The sequence below is a fragment of the Melospiza georgiana genome, chromosome 14 (assembly GCF_028018845.1).
Source record: "Melospiza georgiana isolate bMelGeo1 chromosome 14, bMelGeo1.pri, whole genome shotgun sequence".
NCBI lineage: Eukaryota > Metazoa > Chordata > Aves > Passeriformes > Passerellidae > Melospiza > Melospiza georgiana.
In genome coordinates, this window is record NC_080443.1 from 13,467,663 (window position 1) to 13,485,137 (window position 17,475).

A 17,475-nucleotide genomic window follows, 5' to 3' on the forward strand; every position below is an offset into this window, starting at 1 on the left:
ATTGTGCTTGCACATAGGTCTTAGAATGTCTCTTCCCTTTATCACTGTGTGCTGGCCTGGATTTATGGCTTTTCATAGGAGGCTGATGAAGTCTCTCAGATTTCTTGGCAAAACCAAATAAACAACAACAAAAAAAAGCTTTCCTTTTTATCTTGCTGTCTCATGCATACCAGATTAGAATTTTGTGCTGTTCAGACCTCTATAGTGTTCAGGTTAATCCAGCAGTGGCCAAATCCTTTGGGCAAGACTGACCCCGTGTTTAACAAAAGAGATATTGACTATCATCTTAAAACATTCCTTATCTTCTGTTACAATTTAAACCTTCACAGTTTATTCTCTTAAATAAAATGTTTCGGTTAAATGAGTAGAGCAAAGCAGGGTTACCTGCAGGGTGTTGGGAACCCAGCTCCTCTGAGCTGAAAGCGTCAGACAGCACCTGTGATCCCTGGGGCACAAAGTTACATCACTGCTGCTGCACTGTGCTCCATGAAAATGCTCACCTTGAGAGGAGAGGAGATAGGGAGTGCTGTGCTTTCAGGCTAAAAAGACACATTTTTTATAGCCATGTTCTCCACCCATGGAAATAAATTCTTGTTCATTGGGGTGACCTGCAAGTATACTGAAATAAAAAAAGCCCTTTGTGCTAATGTGGTATGACCTGTATAGGGATTTGGAAATAATTGAAAATGTTAATGAAATGTCCCTTTCTGATTACTGTTCTTTTAAATATAGGTTAATCCCAGTTAGCATACCTCTTTTTATAGAGGCTGTCTTCCCCAGAAAATACTTTACTGATACTTTACTGGGACTTCTCAAAGGTTGTCCAGCTTTCCAATATTAGAAATGCTAAATAATGCAGACTGAATTAATTTTAAACTAGGAACAGCTATCCCATTATTTTAGGATGTGAATCTGAAGACTTGGCAGTTACACTGATAGCTTCTAACATCTTTGGTTTGTGTGCTAGTTACTGGTATGGGGTTTTCCTTTTGGAATGTGGACGTTAACTGCTAGCAAAAGTAATTTAATAACCCACTCTGAGCTGGTAAAACCCCTTTTCTGGTGTTTTATTGTCAAATGGATGCTATCCCCAGTCCATGGCACTTGAGATGCCAAGCATCAAATTGGTGTGAGGGAGGAGGGGAGGAAACTCAGCTCCTAATGTTTCTGGTGAATGTGTTTAAAGACTCAGTGTACACTATCACTCAGTAATACTCTGTTTCAAAGCTTTCATAGTAGCAGTATGTCATTTCAAGAGCATTTAAAATCCTTGATATATTCTAGTCTTAGCCTCAAGAAGTCAAAGGTCTGAGAGGTTTGAAGTGCATCTACTGTGTTAAAAGCCTGTTATCTAACCTCCCCACAGCAGGTTGTTCTTCTAAAGCCTTGTTCCAGTCAAATAAGTTTTTTGTGTGTATGTGACACAAACAGACACAGCCTGTAGAATATAGTAGAGGTTTAATTGATATCCTCTGGAGATGGAGAATCAGCTGAAAAGGCACAGATCCAAACGCTGCAGGGGGCCGCTCTGCCTGCGAGCCAATTCTCAAGCTTTGGGCAAGCTAATTTGGGCAGAGTGAAATACCAACACATTATTCATGGAAATAAGACCAATTAACAAGCAAAGCTCATGATTCAAAGAACCTAGTGCAGGACTTGCCATTAAGGTTTTCTGTTTCCCCCTTGTCCTTCAGCCTGGCCACCGTCTTGTCCGGGAAAATCAGAGCTGATAAAAAGGTGCTTCTTGTGGGGCTGGAAAGGGATGAAAGCCTGAGTTTTGTCTTCAAGGTATCAAACACCTATGGGCTGAAGGTATTGTCCTGACTGTTGTGCCATGAGGTGCCCAGGCATTTCCTTTGTCCTTTTCCAAGTTTTTCCTTATTCCAGGTTTTTCTTTCTTCCACCCTGGCCATAAGCTCCTCCACTCCTGCTGTCAAGCAGCGCACTCCTGCAGTGATACAGAAACACTGGCACCTCTTGGTTACTGTTCTGCCCCTCTGTAGCACATCCTCATACCCCTTAACTCCCAAGCACTGCAAGATGCTTTCCACTCCACCACAGAGTATTTTGATGGGGTTTCTCCAGCTTGGTCTCCTGCCTAGATACTCACTGTGTTTACTGGCCAAGCCATTTGGAGTGCTGACAAAATGTCTGCCCAGACTTCTGCTGAGGAATGTGCATATGCATATGAGGGTGATGAATAATGCATCTTTACATGCACGGGGTTTGGTGTGCAAGTGAGGCTGAATGCTTGGCTGAGTGCAAATGAAGGAGAACTCCTTTGAAAAGCAGCATCATTTGGCTAAGTGAATTTAAAAGATAAAAATGTCGTGGCAGTGCAGCTAAGCTGCAGTTTTGAGCAATGGATAATATTCTGAGTAAATATTACAGTTCTGAATAATGTTTTGGAAAGACCAGAATTCAGGGCAGGGAAAGGCAAAGGTGGTTGAGAAAAACAGCACAAGCCATTTAAGCAATACCAGACTAGAGATACAGCAAGATTTGTATGTGTGCACTTACACTTCTGCAGTCCTTTGTGCGTTACCCACTTTTCTGCTTTTCCTTTTGCTGCTCCAGTTAAACTTCAGAACCTGACCTGTTTTGAACACATTTCATTATATTTTTTTTTTGCTTGGTAAGTTCTGACTTTGCCAGCAATGGATATCATTCCCCTTCCCCACTTTCCCCCCATTAGTTTGTGGGGGGGGAAGTCCTTCCCTTTTTGGGAGGATTGCCTGCACAATCCATTTCTGCAGTTCAGGGGGAGCTGTGGAAGTGGCCTTCCCCATGCTGACTCACTGCTTTAGTTTTCCTTTTGAACTTTCCCTTTAGCACAGCCATGTGATAGTTCAGTGAGCTAGTGCTTTCTTGTAGTTTAATAATTCAAAGGTGAAGCCAGAATGCACTCATGAGATGGGAAAAAGAAGGAAATAAGCTTGCTTCTATGGCTCTTTTTCCATAGGAAAGGAAAGTATAAGAAAATTAGGACAAATTCTAAACTTCTTGATTTTTTTTTTCCCTAAAGTGCCAAGTCAGTAGAATTTAAAGAATTTAATTTCAGTGTGGCAGTTCTCAATTCTCAACTGCAGCAGATAGCTCAGAAGTGTTTTCTAAAGCATAATGGTTAAACTAAAATTGGAGAAAGAAAGGAAAACCCAAGCCCAGAGCAGTTATTTCTTAGTTTCAGGCATGAACTTTTGAATTCAGATTGTTACCTGAATTGGTTTGAACCCAGCAGTCACACACCAGTCTCTGGATTGCAGCCACGTGGGTGCTCTGTGGTGCTGCAAAGCAGAAAAAGGAGCAGATTCACAAAACAAAGCCCCAGCCCCTGTGCTTGGGCACTGGCTGAAAGTGACACTGAGTCACTACGTGCTGGTCTTCACTCGCTTTAGGAGGTGAAACCTCATCGGTAATTAATGACAACGTCCATAATTTAGCATTGCTTTAAATAACTCTGCATTTATCGGGCTCGGCACAGGGAAAGGCTGCAAAGCACCATTTCTGCCATCGTGTCTGTTTCCCAGGAAACCTGCTTTAACAGTTGCTTTGTTCTTTAGAACAAAGAGTTTGTCGGGTTTTAGGTGGGTTTAAAGGAATTTGTGTCAGATGATTTGGCTATGAAAGAAAAATGCAGATGCTTCTGAATATCAATACCCACTAAGAGGGACTGTGAAGAATATTTTTAGTGTAAGTTCAGTTGCAGAAAGAAAAGTGAAAATGCTTTTCGGGTTTTTTGTAGGGGGTTTTTATAGAGCCTGAGGTCCAAATGCACCTGCCTGATTTTGTGATCAGGTTAAACATTATTTAAATAGCATTATTAGTGACAAATATTTGCAGTAATAAACTAATTTCAGCCATTTTAAAGTGTTGTCCAGGTTCATCCTTTGTATGTTCATTCATGTATATTTCATTATATTAGGGACAAACACTGCTGGGTGTTTATATTTCATTATATTAGGAACAAACAGCGCTGAGTATTTTTAATTCTGTAATCAAATGTTGTATGCTGTGTGGAAACGTGTAACTACAGATATCACAAAGCTCTTATAATTTCTTGATAGAGGTCAGTGCCCTTATCTTCATGTATAAATTCCTAGCCAATGCAGAGCAGTTTCTTGGCCATTCCAATTGTGTAACTTGTTTTGGTTTTAAATTTTAACTTGTGAACACTTTACTGATCCAAACTCCTGGACTGGGACAGTGATTAGTAGTTGTCTTTGTAAGGACACATGCTCAAGAGTGTAAGAGAGGTCTTACACAATGGAAGATATTCCAGGTTAAACTAATACAAAAATAAAATTAATTTGGGAGTAACTGAGAGAATGTTCAGTGCAAAACTGATCAGTAACATGTCTGGAAGTTCATTTGTTTGTGTTATTTCATTTTGAAGTTGGGATACAGTTCCCAAAAAAAGCGAGATTCTTTGGAAGACTCTGCCAGTATTTCATCCTCATTTGAAACAAGAAACTGAGTGATGGCACCATCTGGAGAAAAGCTGTCCATTTCTGGATCTCTTCCTGAAATCCACACAAGCCAGGTCGTGGCAGCAACATTGCTCCTGCCATGCTGCAGTCTGACAGGTGTCAGCAAAGCTGAACTCTAAAGCTGATTAAACTGGAAGTAAAAACAATGATTTTTTTCTATTGCATTTGGGCTTTATTTTGTTTGTACAGGCAGCAAGTTGGTCACATTTAAGGGAATTCTTACAGGCAAGACTAGAGCACATCCTTAAGCAATCCTTGGAGGTGCTCCTGTCTGCACTGCAAAGTAACCAGTGTCAGAGGCAGTAAGGCTGTTTGACCATATTGCTTAGGTGCACTGGAACAGCTAATGAGGATGTGCAGCCAGTTGTAACTGACTTGGATGGTAAAAAGCTTAATTTTTAAACTCTGCAGATGTACCTGCCCTTTCTCGGAAAAAATTACTGATTCCAGTTAAGATGAATATCCATGGCCTTGAGTTACATGGCAACAAGCTTGAAACCCTTCCTTTGCTGAAAGCTTGTCTGTTCCTTTTTGCTTGCCCCAACTATGTCAGTTGGCTTCATAATAAATATTATGCTTCTGAACTGAGCTTGTCTTGCTTTGATCTTCAGACCAACATGACTTCTGAAGCAGCTGATATTAAAGGACTGTTTACCTCAAAGGGATCTGTCTTTAAAATGATTGTACTTTATTTTTCAAACTCAAGACTGGCAATGCTGATGCTGAAATGAAGCATTACATTCTTTTAGAAAACAGGAAATAGCAGAGAGCATTACTCACAGTATGCTTTTCTCCAGAGTATTGAACATGAATGTTCAGTGGTGGCTGTACTGAGAACATACCTGTGCCTTCTAGTAAATACTTTAAATTGCTTTATGCAGCATTATGCTATTGTGACATGTTGTATTATGAGTTTTATAAGAGTATAAATTTTTTATGCCATGATTCCATTGGCTGTCTCTCCCTGCTCTAGGCTCAAAATATCTCAATCTTGGCATAGTCTCTGTGGGTAAAAAGACTATTTTTTTCAGGTCAGGATATTGCCAGCGTACTTCCTCTTGCAGGAGACCAGCAGTGGAGCACTTTACAGCACACACTTGAATGCTGCAGTCTTATTTTATGTCCATATCATGTACTGGGACAAAACTGAAGTATCAGATCTGCCAGATTGGATCTATTTGAGCTCATCTGTTGAATTCTAAATCCTTGCTGTGATGGAGGTTCAGAGTAGATGCCTCACAGCGAGACATTGACAAGAAGCAACCTTTCAAGAAACAAAAGCAAAGAATTAAAATTATAAGGTGCTACCAAGAGATACTGATGTCCTAATTCTAGAGAGTTAATGGTTGGTTTGTGCACTGAATAAGGAGGATTTCTGTCACTTTAGAAATTTTAAACTGTATTGGGAAGATAATGGGGTATTGCAGTGAGACTGCATTTTTCTCTGTAGATGGTTCAAAACCCTGGATTTAGTCCTGTCAGGAACCTGGTTTTGCTGTTCTTTAGGAGCAGATGTATTGGTAAAATGCATTGTGGCAATTCTAAAATTCATATCTTCCTGTGTGCTTCTGATTCAACAGCCCAGCTATGTTGGGGAGTTGGGGCCTCCAGGTCGCAGCTCCATGGACAGTGTGGAGATGGCTTATGCTCGTCAGGTGAGTGGAAGTGAAAATGCTTCATTAAACACTGGGTTCTGCATGGAGAGAGATGGGGAAAATAAAGATTGGAGCTTAGTGTAAAAGAAAATATGGTAAGTAAAACATGACAATACCTGCCTAGAGATAAAATGCTATTGACAAACACATAAATTTTGATGCTTTTAGAAGCATACTCACCTGCTTGCTACAGGGTATTTTTTGTCAAAACGAGATCCTGAGCACCATATATGACTGTAGAAAGCATTTATTCTTGTAAAGGAAACTGAAATTCTTTTAAGTTTTCAAAAGCAGATTTTTTAGGATTTGTGTCAATGCATAATTGTTTACAAATGAAGCTTTTATATTTCCTTTATTTTCATATGTGGAAGATTATTTTTCTCATGTATGTGTGTAGGAAAAAAATATGCTGAAGTGTTAATCCTGATGTTTGTTGAATTATATCCTATTTTAATAACATTGCTTATGAGAGGCTTTAGTGCATCAGCTATGAATTAACATGTCTGGTAGCATTAGACACTCTCGGAAAATTTTCAGAGAAAACTGATAAACCTTTACATAACCAATTTGTTACTGTTGTTATTTGAGATTATCTGTTTACCAGCACTGTTGAGAACAAAATGAAAGAAAAGGACTTGATTTTTCAAAATGGAATATGTGAAACGATGTTGCTTAATTTGCACACAATTACTGTTATTGTGTGCTTTGGCTCAGTCTGCATTGAGGCAGAGAGCAGCTTGTGCATCTGTTTTCCTACATCTGCATTCAGTTATGGTAACTGGGAAGAAACTAATAGCAAAAGGTTCATGGTTGTGCTGATAAAAGTGTACATTTGATTTAGTGGCTATTAGTAGCTTGTTAATTTAGTTCATATCTACTGTTATATACCCACAGTAAAGGTCTTCTTTGAAGCCTGCCTGTGTGTGCTTTGAAGCCATCAGTGTTACTCCATGCTGTTTTTTGGGATGGGAAGCCCAGTCTCTGTAGCAGTCCTGCCTCTGGGGTGGCTGTGGAGTCACTGTGGCCAGTGGGCCCTTGTCAGGGTCACAGGCTGTGCATAGACTGCTGCAGTGTGCCCTGGAAATGTGTTTTTGGCCAGGCTTCTGCTACCAGAGCACTTGGTGCAGTCACTGTGTGCTCCCAACAAGAGCTCCAGAGAAGCTGGCCTGGCTGAGCTGTCCTTATGTCAGCCTGCTGCAGTGTCAGCACTCTGTGTGGGGCTTCAGTGGGGAGCTGGGAGACCTGGAGGTCAGGCAGGAGAGCTGGAGATCCATGCTGCTTCTCTTTATCAGCAGCTGTGAAATGTGTTTTAATTACAGTGAAGTGATGAATTGTTCTTTGTGGATAGTTCAGACTGTCTCACAGGAACATGGTGATATCCACAGACACATTTCACTGGTGCTGCATTCTGTTTGCAGTCCTGAGCTCTGCATCTTGTCTGCACCCTGGGCATGTTGTAGTAGTGCTACATGCCAAAAGTACAATGGCATTGCCTTTTTAGTATTGAGAATTTTTATTTTTGGACATAGTGGAAGGCCTTTGGATGGAGAGTAGAATAAACAATAGTAGACAAAGCTCAGTTAAGATCAAGAGTTAAAACAGAGAGGTGTGTGTATGTGTTTAAGGGCAGGCTCTGAAGGGTCAGATTTCTGTTCATTTCCCTGTCTCAGATTTCCCTAAATACTGCCACAAACCAGCAAAATCCTGTTTCTTTCACATCAGCAGGTAGGAGGCTGTTGTGCAGGGGAATATCACAGCCATCCACTTGTCAGGTCACTTCTGAGTCTTTGTCCTTCAGCAGTTAGCTGCAGTTAGTCTGACAGGGTGTTCAGCACAGTGCTCTGCCATGCAAAACCCCTGAGCAGCTGGGCTGCTGCTGGCCTTGGGCAGGCCTGGGGCTTTGAGGTGTGGAGTGCAGGCTTTGGTGATGCTGAAGCCCATTCCTCTACCGTGGGGTTGGAAATGGCTGATGTGGGAGAGAAGCAGAGGGACTTGCTGGGAACACTGGTTTTGAAGCCTGATTTAGATTTGCTGCTGTGTCTGAGGATGGAACGGAGCATAATATGTATTGTTAAACATGCTTACTTTAATTATATTTTAGATTTATATTTATAATGAGAAGATAGTGAATGGACATCTGCAGCCTAACCTGGTGGACCTCTGTGCTGCTACTGCAGGCCTGGATGATAAGGTACTGCCAGTAAGTTAACATAAGGAAATGCATTTAAGCTGTTTTCAGGCTGTGATTAACAGCCTGCTGACATCAGGGGGAAAAATACTGATATTGCCAAAAAAAATTGCATGGCTCCACAGAAAACACAGAGGCAGTTCTGGAATTTTCTCCAGTACAGCAGGGCCCACCTGTGATGAAGTTAGTCATGGTGAAAATTTCTTAACACAGTGAGGAAGAAATGAACCTGATGTCCCATCATAAGCTGTTGAGGGGAAAATTGCTTTTAATTTTATATAGATTTTCTTGTGTTTGGTTTACAAAATGTGGTATCTTAATATCCTTTGAAGGTATTTAGTTGGGGGTAAAGGGTCTTCAATCAGATTCTGCCAGAGCTGAAATAGTCTCTCAATAGCAAAGAATAAAACCCCTAGAACTGACTTTAAATCAATGATCTGCCTGCTTTCCTTTTTTTCTATTTCTTTAATTGTGTTGCCTTGATCCACCCTAAAAAAAGAACACAAATGCACAAACCTTGGAGAAATGCCTGGAGGAGAATACTGCAGCAGGGTTTAGCTATGAAAAAACTGTGCAAATGGGAAGGGCAAAAAGATGCTCAGAAGCTGAGGGGCAAACTTTTCAATTGGATCTGAATTACAGATGTGCATCTTCTCTCTGAACAGCTCTGTTTGTTTTGCAAGGGACAGCATGGGGAGTTTCAGTGTTCTTGCTGCTTTGAAGCACTGAGATCAAAGAGCTGCCCTTGCCCAAGTGAACAGTGCTGTTGGTTCTCAGTATTTTGCCATTTCAGCAGGGATGCCCTAGTCCTTTAAACACTGATACGATCTTGTCCTTGTGAATAAGCAGATCTGGATGGTTTTCAACCTTTATTTATAACTGAGCCTTTGCCCAAGTGATCAGTGTCCTTTTAGTGCTTCTTATCACAGCTGATGGCACAGCTTTCCAACAGCAGCCAGAGCCATTGCTTACATGGAATGCTGATGATGCTGTGGTCTATATTGAGTGGGAAGTGTGAACTAGAAATAATGAGCAAGAGACTGAGTACCAAGAACCCAGCCTTGTTTTGGAAATAGGTGTCAGTTTTTGGGAACAATTGCAGGTACATTTATAGCCATCTTCTTGCACAAGAATTATGCAAAAAAAGCCTGTGAAACTTGAATTCCGTGGGACAGAAGCAGCTTACCTTCATGACTGTGTCCAGTATCTCCATTTCAAATCTAAATATAGCTCAGAACAATGTTGCTTGTTCACCTTTGTACTAATTGCTGAGGCATGGACTGACTCTTTACAGAACATCTCTGAGATGTGGGCCATGGTGAAGCAGATGACCGACGTCACCCTGGTTCCTGCCAGCGATGCCCTGAAGGTCAGGACCAACATGGAGGTGCGCATGGAGTTCGTGAGGCACGCGCTGCACTACCTGGAGGAGAGGTGAGATGGGGGCTCTCAGTACACATTGATGGAGTTCCCTCATAAGAAGCCATAATGACTTTGTAGTGCACTTAGTGTGCTGCCTCGTGCTGCTCACAGACATGTCTCCTGCCTGTCTTTTTTGTTGTGCAGGGCTTAGAGCAACAACTTGAATAAAAAAACTTCTAGTTTAACAGTGTTCTAGTTTAAAAGGCCTTGAATCCGTGGGGAGGTTATTTAGAAGATGCAAAGACTTTTATTCTTTTTTCTATGTTGCTTATAAATATTCTATATATGTATGGTGATATGTGGAGGTTTTTCACTTGAGGAAAGGGATCTGTTTCTCTTCAGCAAAAGAACATCCTCTGTTCTATATGCTCCCTTTCTAATTGCTGTCAGCAGCCTGTGAGGATAGCAAGGGAACAAGCCTGGTGCTGTGAGTCAAGTTCTGATCATGCCATTTCTTCACTGAAAAGTTTTTGGAAAATGTGAAGAAGCTGAAGTTGAGACATGTAGCAGTGATTTTCAGACTGTAGAAAGTGGTTTGCTGTGTGTATTAGCAAGTACCATGGGGCCTAAGCTCCTTGACTGATAGAGTTCCTGGGGAGATGCAGGGTGTGGAGCTGCCCACAGCCAAATGCCCATCACTGCACATGTGGGTGGATATTGCAGGGTCTCTTTTCCAGTAGCTGCAGTGTGATGCCAGCAGACTCTTCCAGCCCTTGCAAGCAGTAACTGCAGGGTAGTATGCGGGCATTGGTTAGGGACACAGATTGCCTTGGAGCACAGACAGCACTGTGCTCTGACACAGCACTGTGGGAAGAGATGCCTTCACCTCCTGGCACAGAAGAGATGCCTTCACCTCCTGGCACAGCCTTTTCTTGGCCCTGGCAGTTGGTTGTCACACCCCATCGGCACTCGGTGTCCCCCAGCAGTGGTGGCAGCTGCTGCCTGTGCGCAGAGGAGCTGACACATCGGAAGCATCTTCTGTTCCCAGTTCCTCAGTCTCAGCAGAGTGCAGTGAACCAGTGACTCTTAACCTGATTTGCCACATATCCTACTTGCTAAAGGTTCACAGTGCCATTAACTGCTAGCTGAAGTTAGGAGTTAGTTATATGTAGTACTTTCCCAATGCTCCCAACTGTGGAGATTAGGCCTCTCTAAATTCCTTTTTTATCTGGGATTTTCTTCTGGTAAGTCCACAGCCCTAAGGCTGATATTTTTCCATAGGGCAGGGAAGAGAGACAAACACATCTGTGGTATTTAACTGTTCTTTCATTATAGGAGTGAGAGTTAAAGTATTAGGGTGGAAAGGCTTTTTGCCAGTTAATATATTTGAGCTTAACTTTGTACTACAAGAATCTAATAAGGGGAACTTCATAGTTACTGAACCTGGAGCAGTCCACCAGACTCCAAACCTGGTGTTTTCTGAGCCTGCTAAATACAAGGATCTTCCTAAACTGACCAAAAATTTGTGCCTCATTTTGTTGTAATGATAATGTTTGAACGTCGAGTTAATTTGCATTAAATTGTTAGTTCTGTCAGATCTGAAATGCAGTGGATGTTTTTGTGGCAGGTGTGTCTCAGTCTGTTCATGCTTGTTTTGCTTGTGTTGTGTTTCAGTTACAAAAATTACACTTTTGTGACAGTCTTTGGAAACTTGCACCAGGCTCAGCTGGGTGGGGTCCCAGGCACTTACCAGCTGGTCCGCAGCTTCCTGAACATCAAACTCCCGGCGGCAGTCCCTGGTCTGCAGGTAGGGGCAGCACTGTCACCCTCTGAGCTGAAATGCCAACACAAATCTGTTCACCCACTGCAGAGGGGGAGCCAGGGCAGCCTCCAGTGGCTTTTCTATTGTTTAAGCTGTTTTTGGGGCAGCAGGTTCTTACTCCTCTAGAATTTTTCACGAGGGAAATGGGAGATGACAGACAAAATCACTCTTGAGTTCAGACCTAGTCCCAAAGCATGGTTGGGTGCTCAGTAGCTTGGGTTCTAATTCTGGGAATTGTGGTGTCTTCTGGTCATCATCTTAGAAATCAACAAGCAAGAATTAAAATGCATTATGATGGTTCAAAAAAGCAGTAACCTAATCTCTCTGTCTAGCTTTTTCTCCTTTTTTCCATTTATTGTAAGATGGTAAAACCATCACCAAATGTGTAATGAATTCATCTGAATTGGAGCCTGGGCCTTTTATTTAGGAATCTGAATAAAACCCTTCTTACCTGCATGTAGTAAAAAATGCATAGCTGTGCACCTACAAAATAACCAGATAAGCACTCCAGGCTGAAAAATTAGATCTAAAAGCTGTCTCCTCTTACCTGCTGAGATCAGTGATTAGTTTAATATCTTTCTGTTTCAGTGAAGATGATTTTAATGCCTTGGTGGCCTAATCCAGATCAATCTCCTGTGTGGGGAGGATATCATATGCTAATTCTGGGATTCTCAGAACTGAAATCTAGGCAAGCAGAAGAGAATCACACCTTTCATTGCTGAGATGTGCAGAGCTTTGCCAGGACTTAACCCTCATGACCTCTGGCTTCTGTAACAAACAGAATTTTTTACCAATATGAGTGTGGGTATAAGGGCAGAAATAATAAATGAGGCACTTTGATAAAGAAAAATCATTCAAATATGTTGCTTTTAAGAAGAAATTAAGTCTGTCCTGCTTTCTTTTCAGGATGGGGAGGTGGAGGGCCATCCTGTGTGGGCACTGATTTATTACTGCATGCGCTGTGGGGATTTGACTGCAGCCATGCACGTGGTGAAACGGGCACAGCACCAGCTGGGAGAATTCAAAACCTGGTTCCAGGAGTACATGCACAGTAAGGACAGAAGGTAATTGGGAACTGGGAAGGATCCTTGTGAGGGTGGAAATTGCTGTGGAGTAGTGAAATTATCAGTGGTTTGGTAGAAATACAAAAAGCTCAGGTCTCTTCTGGTGGTGATGGTTGCCTGAGGTTTATATTACCTACCTAAATAACATGTGGAAGTTTGCATATTTTAATTTGTGGCTTTGAAGTTGAGAAATCTCAACAGAGAAAGAGTTGTTTGAAAATAGTCAAAAATTTACATTTCAAAAATAATACAGTGTGGTGTAACATGACTTTTTACAGAAGAATAAGCCCAGTGTAACAGTGGGATATGGCATACAATAGATCAGATTAAATCTGCTGTCACAAATCCTGTATCTTTTTATTTCCCCTGTTGCTTATTTTAGCTGAATTTCCTTTGGGGAACACTTTTACTACACCTGTTTTCATAAGAATGGCACATAGGAAAAGCAAGCAGTGTTTGTTAGAGGCCTTTAGAGGCCTCACTCTCACATCTTTCTTGTGTTTATTGTCCTCTTCCAGTTCTTGCTGTCCAGCACTAGACAGAGGCCATTGGCCAAACTGCTGCTGAGGTGGTTGCATCTAGTGCACCCTAAGGTGTGCTCTGAACTCCACAGTGGTTTTCTTTTCCATCTTTCCACTTGCAGTAAATTTAAAAAAAAAAAAACCAAACTCAGAAAACCAACAAAACAGACCAATAAAAAATAACTAACCAAGCTAACAAAATAAACTGAAAGGATAAAGATCCAAGTGCCATTTACCAAGTGTGGTGTACCATGATATGCTTCTGTAAATCAACCTGTTTTGTAGAGAGTGTCTAGGAGTGCTCATTATATCAAGGTTGTTGCAGAAACCTTGTTGAAGATACTGTCACTGTTTTCATTATAAACACTTTTATGAGATACAACATAATAGATTTGTTTTGTTTTTATTACAGCTATGAAAAAGTGCTCTGCCTACGGATTTGACAAACAATGCATTAGTCTAGAACGCTTTATTGATTAAATTCTATAAAATTCTCAACAAGAGGTTGCAAGAAAAAAACAATGACAAAGAACATTATGACAGTGTTTAATAATGATGAAAGTGTCTCTCCTGAAAGACCTCATGGTACAATGACCTACTCACTTGTTGGTTACTAACACAAAGACTTACAAAAATGTTGTGAGCTCTCTTTTTCTGAAATGATGCAATAGCAGAGTCAGACAAGAACAGCTCATCTGCCACAGTATTATTGTACCCCTAAAGAGACTGTCATATGTGGACTCTTTCCCTGCAGTGAGCATTTGAAGGTGATCCTCCATAACTTTAATTGTGTGTTTAAATTCATGTATGCAAAATTTTTACCTTCAGATATGAACTGGAAATGCAAGAAATATTGGCCAGTGCCTACTGTCATTATGCCTTTGCTGTTGATATAAACCTTTTTATATTGATTTGTATCCAGGTTTCCTCATACAGGGAAAATGGGTTTCATGTCTTTTCCTTCCATCTTTTCTTTTCCTTAGATTGTCTCCTGCCACAGAGAACAAACTGCGTCTCCATTACAGACGAGCTCTGAGGAACAACACTGACCCCTACAAGAGGGCTGTTTATTGTATCATTGGTCGTTGTGACATTACAGACAACCAGAGTGAAGTTGCTGATAAAACAGAAGATTATCTTTGGCTAAAAGTAAGTCTGTTGTTGGGGTTGTGGTGTTTGGTTTTTCTTTTTGTAAGAACAGGTCTAAATGGTACCACATTTCTCCACTGCTCTGCTACCCTTCCTACTTCTAGATCTGATGTTTTGCATCAATGTAGTGCATGTGACCTGACCTTGAAAATAGTGCAGGACTGGGAACCTGAATCCCAGGGCTGCTCTGTTTTCCTCTGTGCTATCAGGTGTTAGTTTGGGTACAGTTGTCTTTGGAAGTGTCATGTTCTTCATTTGACACTGATCTTTGTCACCTGTTATTGCAAACAGTATCATCTTGCTGCAGTGAGGATTCTTTGAATTCTCCTTCCTGGGTGGATGTCTGAAATGTCAGTGTGAATTGACCAGCCACAATGCTGTAAATGTCTCTGAAGTCCTTACAGTTTTGGCAAGGGCATGATAGATACTGGTTGATATACCTGTTTCTCCTGTTTATCAGGAAAAGGGTGGTAGAATGATGCATTTGTCACTATTGTATTTATAGCAAAAAATGCTGCTTGAGAGTGTTCAGAGTCCCAACGTCAGAGTTTGCTGGCATGGATGGATGCAGATACAACCCCAGGGTTCTGTGTGGGTTTGAGCTGCTGCTGCCTTAGAGATCTCTGCTTCCCAGCAGTGGATGGAGCTGATGTTGTGACTAGATGCAGTTTCTAGTCGGTTGGTCAAATCCTAGGAGGGGCTCAGATGGAATGAATATCTTATAAGTGCAAGGAGAAATATCTGTGCTTCTCTTTTTTGGATGTGCTTTCTAGCTGAACCAAGTGTGTTTCGATGATGGTGGCGCGAGCTCCCCGCAGGACCGGCTGACGTTATCTCAGTTCCAGAAGCAGCTGCTGGAGGACTATGGTGAGAAACCACAGAGTGCTCTCTTACTTGGGGCTCTGCTTTTCTGCTGAGGACACTTTCCAGTTGTTATTACACAAACCCCAGACTGCACAAAAACCCTGCAGCTCTCCACTAGTGACAGGCATCTTCTCTCCATGGACAGCTTGCCTCCCTGGAGTCGTGGCAGATTTCAGTAAGAGATGATGAATGAGTCCCATATTTTCCCAGCAATCCAGAGTGTTAATATTCATCTGTGAGCAACACTGCTGCTGGTTCTACTTTATCCATTAATTGTGGGTTGCTTTCTCTCACCATGAATATGCAAAAGTCCTTTAGCAGAACTTCCAGCTTTGGAAACACAGAACAGAAAAGCAGTCACTACCTAATGTAGGCATGTATTTCCAAGCTTTTCCACTGTGTGCATTGAGTGTTTATTTTTCCCTTAAATTAGTATTTCAAACAAATTTCAGGGCGCTCAAGTCACAGTTCCTTCCATTTCAGAAGGTTTTAAGAACATCCACAGTATACTTTTTCCTGTAATTGTCTTACAGTCAATCAAAATTAAGTCATTTGGAACTGTCCAAAATACACTGAATTTGATTCTTCATGGCCTAGTTTGTAGTACCACTCACACTCAGATAATGTGTGTGAGATAAAATGTGTGCAGAAGAAAAATAAGCTACTGTTGGTGTCACTGAATAGGAAAATCCAGGTTTTTAACATTATTTGTACCACTTGGTGTAAGTATAAAAGAAGACAAAAAGTTGTGGTCTTTAAAGAATCTATCACAGTTGATCAGAGTTGATGGTTTGTTGTCTGAAAAGAACAAAGGAACTTTTCTGAGTGACTGTTCATTCTGTTTCACTTTCTGAGTATGTCTTTATGCTGTGGTCCTTCATGTTAAATCTGCAGTGTACAGTTGTAGGTGAGCCAGTGATGTGTGGCCAAGAATTCAGTTTTGTGTACTGTGTTGATTTCAGCTGGCACTTAATGAACACTAATGATGCACTGTGGCAGGAAGCATCCACTGTCAGTCATCTCTGATTGCAAAATCATGAAAATAATGTGAAAATGCTATGTGTTGTGTTTTTTTTCAGGTGAATCACATTTTGCAGTGAACCAGCCACCGTTCCTCTATTTCCAAGTGTTGTTCTTGACAGCACAGTTTGAAGCTGCAATTGCTTTTCTTTTCCGGACAGAGCGCTTGCGCTGTCACGCTGTTCATGTTGCTTTGGTCCTGTTTGAGTTAAAATTGCTCCTGAAAGCATCTGGGCAGAGTGCACAGCTATGTAAGTCCTATTGACTTTACAGTAAAGGAATATTTTCTTAGCCCTCAGAGTACCCTCTAGAAACTGCAGGTCTATGTGATTAATCGAAGATTTATCAGAACAGTTTCATAACATTTAATTGCTTCAGTTGCATTAGAGCTCTGGATCATGGTTCTGACTAATTTGAGATGAAGATCAGCATTTTCCTGGTATTAGATTCTCTGACAGTGCTGTTTCTGACATTGCAGTAAGCCATGAAGCTGGTGACCCTCCTGGTGTCAGACGTTTGAATTTTGTGCGGCTTTTGATGCTTTACACCCGTAAGTTTGAATCAACAGATCCAAGGGAAGCTCTGCAGTACTTTTACTTTCTCAGGTAGGAGCCAATATATGTCTTGAGCTATTCTCCTAATTATTACTGTTTCATTATTCTTATCTGGAAAGTTCTCAGAAACAGGAGTACCTTTCTCCCTCTCTCTGTTTTATAGGAATGAGAAGGACAGCCAAGGAGAGAATATGTTCTTGCGTTGCGTTAGTGAAATAGTAATTGAAAGCAGAGAGGTGAGTTTGGCCATGTTTTGCCTTCCTCAGTTAAACTGAAATTCACTTCTTCTCTAAAACCTTTATTAGTCAGAGTAAGCAACTCTAAGACTGTCCTTTCTGCCTGATGCAGACCCAGATGAGAGAAGATCTTGCAATGGCCTTATGTTCAAGACATTTAATCATATATTTTTGCCTGTTATTTAGTTACAAATACTTTTTATATTGGTCACTGTTTTTCATTCCATGACTGTGTCTTTGTACTTAATAAATATGTTATGAAATATGTGCAATTGATCTCTCTATTTTTCTTTCCTGTTTTTTCTTACTTTACATCTACATGGATATAGTTTGACATGATTCTTGGAAAGCTGGAAAAGGATGGTAGTAGGAAGGTGAGTTCATAATTTTTATTTTATATTAAAAGTACCACCTATGTGTGATTTCCTATGTATGATTTCCAAAGTAGTCATGAGGCTATTTTGCTTCTTTCTGTTTTTCACTAGCTAAGTTATTACTGTGTTTGAATACATTCTAGTTCTCCCAATATGAGATCCTTTTACCGAATAATCTG

General features: G+C 41.0%; 1 protein-coding gene across 4 annotated transcripts in view; it reads left to right on the forward strand.

Annotated features, from left to right (window-relative positions):
• NUP93 (nucleoporin 93) overlaps positions 1–17,475 on the forward strand; it is a 79,109-nt gene that overhangs the window by 51,003 nt on the left and 10,631 nt on the right. For all 4 annotated transcript variants that reach the window (XM_058034056.1, XM_058034055.1, XM_058034057.1 and 1 more), the window contains 11 exons: positions 6,068–6,142; positions 8,244–8,333; positions 9,625–9,764; positions 11,367–11,499; positions 12,421–12,578; positions 14,083–14,248; positions 15,022–15,115; positions 16,192–16,383; positions 16,611–16,737; positions 16,850–16,922; positions 17,252–17,296. In XM_058034056.1, the coding sequence (XP_057890039.1) occupies positions 6,068–6,142; positions 8,244–8,333; positions 9,625–9,764; positions 11,367–11,499; positions 12,421–12,578; positions 14,083–14,248; positions 15,022–15,115; positions 16,192–16,383; positions 16,611–16,737; positions 16,850–16,922; positions 17,252–17,296 (1,293 nt within the window). The remainder of the gene's footprint in view (positions 1–6,067; positions 6,143–8,243; positions 8,334–9,624; positions 9,765–11,366; positions 11,500–12,420; positions 12,579–14,082; positions 14,249–15,021; positions 15,116–16,191; positions 16,384–16,610; positions 16,738–16,849; positions 16,923–17,251; positions 17,297–17,475) is intronic.